Here is a 9,157-nt window from a genome sequence, read left to right as displayed (position 1 = left end):
TTCCTTGTAGATGTATATTGATTACAGGCAGTTGAATAAGGCGACAATTAAGAATAAGTACTCGTTCCCGAGAATTAATGATTTATTTGATCAGTTGCAGGGTGCCAAGTGTTTCTCGAAGATAGACTTGAGGTCTGGGTACCATCAGGTAAGGGTTAAAGAGAAAGTTATTCCGAAGATAACATTCAGGACTAGATACATGTACTTTGAGTTTCAAGTTATGTCGTTCGGGTTGACCAATGCCCCAACAATATTCATGGACTTGATGAACCGTGTGTTCAGACCCTTTCTAGATCAGTTTGCGATTGTATTTATAGATGATATTTTGGTTTACTCCTGTTCATATGCTGAGCATACAGATCATTTACGTACTATACTCAGAGTTCTACAAGAAAGGAAGTAGTATGCAAAATTCTCTAAATGTGAATTCTGGTTGAAATCTGTAGCCTTCCTTGGTCATATTATTTCAGGTGAGGGTATCCGGGTTGATACACATAAAATTGAGGCAGTGAAGACTTGGCCTATACCCACGACACCGACGGAGGTTCGTAGCTTCCTGGGTTTGGCAGGTTATTACAGGAGATTTGTAGAGGCCTTTTCTTCTCTTTCAACACCATTAATAAAGTTGACTCAGAAGGCAACTAAGTTTCAGTGGACTGATGCTTGTGAGCGGAGTTGGCATTGAAGGACAGATTGACTTCAGCACCGGTTCTGACACTCCTAGAGGATACCGATGGTTATGCTATCTATTGTGACGCTTCGGGCATAGGAATGGGTTGTGTACTGATGCATCATGGTAAGGTTGTAGCTTATGCTTCTAGACAACTAATAAAGCACAAGAAGAATTACCCGACCCACGATTTAGAGTTAGCCGCAGTGACTCATGCACTAAAGATGTGGAGACACTATTTATATGGAATTCATGTTGATATCTATACAGATTATAAGAGCCTTCAATATATCTTCAAGCAAAAGGAATTGAATTTACGCCAACGGAGATGGTTGGAGCTACTGAAAGACTACGATGTTGATATTTTATACCATCTGGGGAAGGCGAATGTAGTAGCCGACGCCCTCAGCCGTAGGTCTATGGGTATCCTATCATATTTATAGCCAGAGAAGAGAGAAATAGCTCGTGAGATTCATCAACTAGCTAATCTTGGAGTCCGATTACTAGATTCAAGTGGTACCGAAGTTACTATTCAAGACACGACAACATTCTCTCTAGTAACTGAAGTGAAGGAACACCAGTATGAAGATCATGTGCTAGATCATTACAGAGATACAACCCCTCAAAAGGAGAATACACCATTTGAGATTGTAGGTGATGGAGTCCTCAGATATCGAGGTCGATTATGTATTCCTAATTTGGCAGGGTTGCGCCAGCAGGTTATGGGAGAAACTCACTATTCCCATTATTCTGTTCATCTAGGAGCGACGAAAATGTATCATGATGTCAGGAAAATATACTAGTGGGTCAAAATGAAGAAGGATATAACAGAGTTTGTTGCTCAGTGCCCTAATTGTCAGTAGGTTAAGATTGAGCATCGAAAACCCGGTGGATTATTGCAGGCTATAAAGATTCCGACTTGGAAATGGGAAGTGATTATTATGGATTTCATCATAGGCTTACCTCATACCTAGAGGATTATGCAAAATCAGGTAAGTCTTAGTACAACATTTCATCCCATTTTCTGCCTGTTAGGACAACATATTCAGTAGAGGATTATGCAAGGATTTACATTAATGAAATAGTATGACTTCATGGTGTCCCTATATCTATTATCTCAGATAGAGGTGCTCAGTTTACAGCTAATTTCTGGAGGTCCTTCCAAAAAGGATTGGGGACTCTGGTAAGTCTTAGTACAACATTTCATCCCCAGACAGACGGTCAGGCTGAGCGTACTATTCAGACGGTTGGTACAGCATGCAGTTGAGAAGATTAAGCTTATAATGGAAAAGCTATTAACAGCCCAGAGTCGTCAGAAGTCCTATGCAGATAATCGACGGCTAGACTTGGAGTTTCAGGTAGACGTCTGGGTATTTCTAAAGGTATCACCAATGAAAGGCGTTATGAGATTCGGTAAGAAATGAAAGCTTAGCCCTCGGTACATTGAACCTTATAAGATCATACGCAGAGTAGGCCAGGTAGCATATGAGTTAGACTTGCCTTCCAACTTGGAGTCTGTACATCCAGTCTTTCATGTGTCTATGCTTTGTAAGTGTATTGGAGATTTCTCTAAAGTCATTCCAGTTGATGATGTTCAGGTTACAGAGCAGCTATCATATGAGGAAGCTCCCATTGCTATACTAGATAGACAAGTTCGGAGATTGAGAACTAAGGATGTAGCTTCGGTTAAAGTACTTTTGAGAAACAATAATGTGGAGGAGATGACTTGGGAAGCTGAAGAAGAAATGAAGACTAGGTATACTCACTTGTTTCCACTTCCGTAGGAGGATCATGCTGAGACATCACAACCTTTAGGTATGTATATGATACTTGATTCTTATGTTAGTTATTATTATTGGTCGTGTGAGGCCATTGGTTTTATTGATGATTGTGGCCCTGTGCTGCTTTGTATTGTTGGGTTTTCTGTGTGACAGGTTGGTAGTAGTACCATTACAGAGGAGACTCTGCCAAAATTTCTATAGATTTCTGGGAGTTTAACATTCGAGACGAATGTTTCTAGGGGGGGGGGGAGATTGTTATACCCTGTGCGTCCCAAGATGACGTAATGAATATGAGACTTCTTAATCATGATTTAAATGAGGTTAAAGTCATAATATGTCTATATATTATGTTTGGGTAGAAAATATAAAATTTGGGAAAATCGGATTAAAGTTGCGGAAACACCGACTAAGGATTTGCCCTGTAACGGAGCCTTTTGAGCAATATATTTCATGTGCTTTATGGGGTATTTTGTGGGACATATTATATACAAAATTGAAGGACTTGGAATGTAATTTCCAGGGCTCTTAACCGTTCTATCATACAATGTCCGGATAAAAAGATATAAGCATTTGAAGAAGGGCCAATGCGAGGGTGCCAAGTAGCACCTTTTTGACTTTTAAAAACAGGATATTTACATCCCTTATCTCATCTCTTTCTCCATTTTTACAGAGAGCACGAACAAATAACACCCCTAACCTTACCCTTAAGCTCTCTACAAGGGCTTCAAACAAGATTATCATCCCGGGCACGAAATTAAGAAGCGATAACATTAAAACGATCCCTACGACGTAAGTACCGCTATATCGCCTCTCTTTTTATTCTAGTTTGAGTTTTGGAATATATTTAATAGTTAATAAAATGCCTACTTTCTGTATTTGTGCTTTTAAATATCAAGTAAGGTTGATAAATTCATTTTCTAATATTTAGAACTCACGGGACGGTGATCGAAATCCGTGAGTTCGATTTATTTCACTTTTAGTGGAATGTTTTATAGTCCACTCGTGTTGGCCTATTGTGCTGCTGATTTATGGAGTTTGGAAGGATAAAGGGAGTGAAGAAACTCCACATGTGGTAGGGTAGTAGGCTGATCGCTCATTGTTGCAATTTCAGGTTAATTGATAACTTATTGATTGGGTGTGTTATGGTATATTTGGGGGGTTTTGTTGTATTGAAGGTCCCGAATATTAGTTGGGTTGTTTTTGAGTTGTTGATTGTATGGTGTTTGTATATCGCCTATAGTAGGCTTGAGGGAACAATGAAATTAGGGGAAATGCTGCCAGTTTTATTTTAGAATCGAGTTATCATTTGAGATACGTGATATACCACCGCCATCTAAGGTGTACACGTATTTATTTGTTATAGGGTTGGCACGGTAGTTGTCATAAGCTTGTTGTTGAGTTTCATTGATGACCTGAGGTATGTTAAGGCTATCCCTTCTTTCCTTTTGCCATGATCCATATGATACAAACGAAATGAGCAAGCATACAACTTTCATAAATGATTATATTCTTAGAAATACTAGGGTTTCCTATGTTCTGGATTCCCCATATGTCCTACTTTCATATCGTCTGTTCATGGGTCTCATGACATTTCGGGAGATCCTATTGACTTACTTCAATATGCATTGCATCCATTTATACATGTATACTGAACCATGACCAGATGGTATTATATATGCGTATAGTATATGTATATAGGGTATGGGAAAAGGTTATGGCGTTATATACGCACCACCACCTGATCAGTTGGTATACGTTGATAATTTCGCCCACAGTGGCTGAGATGATATGATGGGATTCTCTCAGAGGCTTGTTGATGTTATGTACGCTATGTATGATATGATATTTATATGCATATACATGACATTATAACATTTTCATGATTCACAGAGCTATTCAGACTTACAGGTTGAGTCCTTTACTCCATGTTTCTTTCATGTCTTTTATACACTAATTTTTATGCCTTATATACTCGGTACATTATTCATACTGATGCCCCTATTGTATCGGGGCCTGCGTTTCATGCCGCAGGTGCAGGTAGACAGGCTGACGGTCCCCCATCTTAGGATCCTTGCTCAACGAGAGTTGGTGTGCTCCATTAAATCCGGAGCTGCTATTGAGTTTTGGTACGATACTTTTGTATACATATGGGTATGAAGGGGCCCAGTCCCATCCTTTATATAGTTTTACACTATATTAGAGGTCTGTAGACAGCCATGTATAGTTGGATAGTATGTGACCTTGTCAGCTCGCCCTTCTGTATTCCGCATGTATATGTATATATGTCTTTTGAGTATGCCTTTTCACGTATGTTATTCACACAATTCAGCAGTTTAGGGCCAGATGTCATGATTGACCTACACTTATTTCATGTTTATATCTTAGACGTATGCTTAGGGGTGTTCGGTAGGTAGAACTCGGGCACTCGTTATAGCCCATCGGTTTGGGTCGTGACAGCTCGAGCAATCTATGCGGGCACGGTTCGTTTGACCGTTTGGCCCTTACAATAAATCCTACCTATCGAGACCCTTCCACCACAGTGTAATTTCCTTGCTAAAGTCGATATCTGAGGGTAATGCCCCCCAGTATTTGAAGTTGATCATTGAGAGAAGCTTCATATACTGTTAATGTGATCTTCGACACCGATTCATGATCGGTCTTTGATTCTAAGTTAGCACGATCCACTGTTGCCTCGTTAAAAACCTTGCCGGAAAACCCATTTGGGACAAAATCGATTTAAGGAAAAAAGAGCGCAACGCGTGCTTTCAGACCTAAAACTTTGTATTGCTCCTTGTCGGTCATCTGCATGTGTTAGTCCGAAAATATAAATAAAAGAAAATGAATGGGTTCGTACCTTAGCAGTAATATCGTTTTAGGTTATATTCCAATTGCTCGGTAGTTGTTCACCGTTCATCGTTCTGAGCTTGTAGGATCCTTTTCTGGTGATTTCGACAAAATGATACGGTCCTTCCCAGTTCGGTCCCAACTTTCCCTCGCTCGGGTTTCGGGTGTTCAGTGTAACCTTTCTTAGCACTAAGTCCCGACGTTGAAGTATCGAAGGTTGGACCTTCTGTTGTAATATCTCTCGATCAAGGGCGGCTTCGTGCCTTTCATCCAACAGTTCCAAGCTCGTATTCATTGCCTCGTCATTTGATTCCTTTATTGTATATCAAAATCTGATACTTGGCTCTCCGACTTCGACTGGTATTAGAGCTTCGGCGCCGTAAACCAATAAGGAATTGAATAAATAATCTGAATTGTAAAATAAATCAAACCAGTGTTCTAGCAGCACTTTCGACCTTGATTCAAGATGGCCTCAAGGTTGGGTAAGAAGAACTGTAAAGAGCTAAAGATAAACAATGATGAACAATAATGGATAGTAAGTAAAATAGAGAGCAGCGTTTTTGTATATCTTTATTAGTGAATCAATGCCCCTTACAAATGAATAGGGTCCCTCTTTATATAGTAGAGGAATCCTAAATAAGGTACAATTCTAATAACGGAAACAGATCCCATGATTGGCATCAATAATTGCTTGATTCGATTTGTTCTGGGATTTCCACCGAGATCTTCGATCGGTTGCTAATATTTTGCCATTCCGTTATTATGCCTTACTCGAACTCGGTCATGCTTGGCCTCGATCTTTAGCGAGCACTTCGATCTTCATGCTCCATGCTCTGCCATTAAGCTCAAGCCTGGTCTATCATGAGCTTACTCTCGAGATAGATCCTCGTACCTACGAAATCTGACATGCCTAATTTCGACCGTATAAAGATAGTCCCCGCATTTCATGGAATAAATTGATAAGAAATATTTTGAGCCTTGATTTACCGAAACCTCGATCATGACGTCGTCCTTATGACGTAAGTGATGGATGTGATCGAAATATCCCGTCAATTCAGTTACCTAAATCATTAATGCTTGTCAGTTAGCGGTCGGCAACTAACGCCACCGAATCGTCGCTGTGAACCTATAAAAAACCGCTCCTTCATTGAATCAAACTTTACTTTGCTTTAATCAATCCTCTAAGTATTCTCACTCTTTTCGTTTCCTCCATTTCGCCGTCTGTAGAGCCACCGTCGTTAGCACCGAAACCACCAATTTTTCATATTTCTTTGCTCTTTTTTACTTATACAAATGGCAAAAACCTCAAAGACTGTACCACAGAAGGAGAAAGCTTCTTGCTCCTCTTCCCGGCCGTCCAACGGCAAGGCACTAGCGGAGCCGCTTCCCCATGAATATGTTCCCGGCCCATGTACTCTAAAATCCGACTTCACGGTCGAAAACCCTTCATCGATCCCGGGCCGATGTGAGTATGTGTCGATGTACATGTGCTCAATATCGAAAAGCCACCTCGAGATTGTGAAGAGGGACTGCAACTGGGGTCCCGAGGTCATGGTGCAAATTCCTGCTCTTGAAGAGAGCATCACCGCTTATGTGGAGGGGTTCTTAAGTGTTTACACTTACCCCTTCACATTGGGTCCCCTCGACCCAGTGATTATTTCTCTCTGTAAAGGATATCAGGTCACCCTCGGCCAAATCCACCCCTCTCTATGGTGCATAGTAATCATGCTGTGCTCCTTCTCTAGTAAGGCCGAAGGGCTAGAGTTCACTTTAAATCACCTCATGCGGTTGTACCGGCCTCGAATCTACCGAGGACTAATCAGGCTCCAATGCCAGGCAACGAAGGCCTTGATCTCGAGCATCGATGAGGACAAGGATCGGGGTTGGATGAGCCATTTTATACGGGTGAGGACCTGCAACATTATCCCGGAAGAGAAGATGTCGTTCCCTAAAGAGTGGAATTTGAACCGTAAGTGATCTTTTAAATTTTGTCCTTCGTATCTTCTTCGACTTCAGCTGACATCCCCTTTCGACATGCAGATATTCCTTGGATGCCTCAAGCGGTACCTGACCTCAAAGATTGGGTTCGAAAGTTAGCCTCAACTTCCACATATGCCGAACGCACATGACATGATTTGGCAAAGAGCAGATGGGAGGCCAAGAACCATGGTAAGGATCTCCTTTTTCATGTTTTGAAACACTTTTTATACTTCATTCGTCACTGATTTTTTTTCATGCAGGCCTGACTAAGGATGCCATTTTGAGGCCTTCAAGTGGCGAGGAAGAAACCAAGTCCCCGGTTCCGAAGCCGGGGGAATACAAGAAGAGGAAAACTGCCTCGCAATCTGAGGACCCCAAGCCCGAACCTCGAAGGGTGAGGAGGAAAGTAATCGCTCTCACGATGGAATCGATCCAAAAACTGAAAGACGAAGAAGAAGAAGAAGAAGAAGAAGAAGAAGAAGAAGAGGAAAATTCCTCGGCACTGATAGTCCGATCTAGGAATGCCGTCGAGGTCACCAAACCTTCTGAACCAACGGCGGCTGCTAAAATCAAGCCTCGTGTCAAGGAGGCTTCCAAAAGGAAATCGGGTAAGGATCCCAAATTACCAGAAGTCGAGACCGTTTCTCGGCCATCTGCAATTACACCGGACGAGGCCGGTTCTGAGATCCCGAAGATCGATCAGAGCGTCCCGAGCAACTTGCTCGGGACCATGACAGCAAGTCACTTGACTTCTCTTCTGACCTTTTCTGAGGAGGCACTAAGGGAAGCTCGAGAGTTGAAGATCCATGATATAAGCGGAGGCTCTAGTGTAGGGGATCCCTTTCGGGATTGCTTTGTTGGAGTCGATGATGCCTCTATTATTTTAGAAGAGGCCCAACGCCTCTTATCTCGGGTAAGAATTAGTTTACTGCACTTTCTTTTCTTTACTCTTTTTTCTCTAAATCTGACTAGTATTTTCCTTTTTTGTATAGGGCTTCGTCAAATTTCGAGATGACTTCAGCTAGTGTGAAACCGAGCTCCAAAAGGTCTCGGAGGAGAGGAACGCTCTGAAGCTTCTTGCGTCCAAAAAGACGAAACTATAAAGGACCTTCAAGCGGATTTGGCCAAGGCTCATGAGGAAGAAGCTGAGTTATATAAGCAGGTGAGCATCCTTTTGATAAAGTACGGGCTCGACCCAACTGTGGAGGCTAATGCTTCATTATCTCAGCTGCAACAAAAGGTTGAAAGGATCGAGCTACTTCAGGTAGAAGTCGATAAGGTAAAGGCCGATTGTGATCGGTGGAAGGAGAATATGGACCGCCTGGCTGCGGAAAAAGAAACTACCTCGGCCAAACTATCATCGGCCGAGGTTCAACTTTGAGGCGTCAAAGAGAAAAGTTCAGCGCAAGCCAAGAAGATCGAGGAGCTTGAAACCGGCCTTTCTAAGGCCAAGGCGGAGATCGAGAAGACAAAATTCATGGCGGACAAGTCCATTGCCATGTACCGGGCCGATGCTGAGGCTGCTTAAATGCAGCTAAGGGAGGCTTTTGACTGAGAGCAATGGATCATCGACTCGGCAAAGTGTCAATCCCATAGGGAAACCCTCGAGGAAATCCATACTCGAGGTTTTGACCTCTCCAAGGAGATAGCCCGAGCCAAGGTACTTAAGGCTGAAGCCAGGTAGCTTGCCTCCTTTCACGACGAAGACGATGATGACAAAGGCAGTCGAGGTGGATCCGATGAGGGACCTGAAGGAGAAGTTTCTCTCGAATAAGAGGTCTAAACCGGCCGTAGTTAGGACTTAGTTTCTCTTTTTGTAAGACCTTGATCGGTCTCTTGTACATAACCTTTTCTATCAATATATAATTGAAAAACTTCTTTT

General features: G+C 42.1%; 1 protein-coding gene across 1 annotated transcript; it reads left to right on the top strand.

Moving 5' to 3' along the window:
• The first annotated feature begins 6,588 nt into the window (after positions 1-6,588).
• On the top strand, positions 6,589-8,300 carry LOC138901819 (uncharacterized). Its single transcript, XM_070189614.1, has 3 exons — positions 6,589-6,706; positions 7,536-8,188; positions 8,268-8,300. The coding sequence occupies exons 1-3, from the start codon at positions 6,589-6,591 to the stop codon at positions 8,298-8,300; spliced, it is 804 nt and encodes a 267-aa protein (XP_070045715.1).
• The last annotated feature ends 857 nt before the right edge of the window (positions 8,301-9,157 follow it).

The sequence above is a fragment of the Nicotiana tomentosiformis genome, chromosome 11 (assembly GCF_000390325.3).
Source record: "Nicotiana tomentosiformis chromosome 11, ASM39032v3, whole genome shotgun sequence".
In the NCBI taxonomy this organism is placed as follows: Eukaryota; Viridiplantae; Streptophyta; class Magnoliopsida; order Solanales; family Solanaceae; genus Nicotiana; species Nicotiana tomentosiformis.
The sequence above is the reverse complement of the archived record's forward strand: the minus strand, read 5'-3'. Positions and strand labels throughout refer to the sequence as shown.

Excerpts from the sequence above, each read along its gene's own strand:
- LOC138901819 (XM_070189614.1), top strand. The coding sequence starts at position 6,589 with ATGGCAAAAACCTCAAAGACTGTACCACAGAAGGAGAAAGCTTCTTGC. Across the intron at positions 6,707-7,535 it reads TGAATATGTTCCCGGCCCAT|GCCTGACTAAGGATGCCATT; the intron begins GTACTCTAAAAT and ends TTTTTCATGCAG. Across the intron at positions 8,189-8,267 it reads CCCAACGCCTCTTATCTCGG|GGCTTCGTCAAATTTCGAGA; the intron begins GTAAGAATTAGT and ends TTTTTTGTATAG.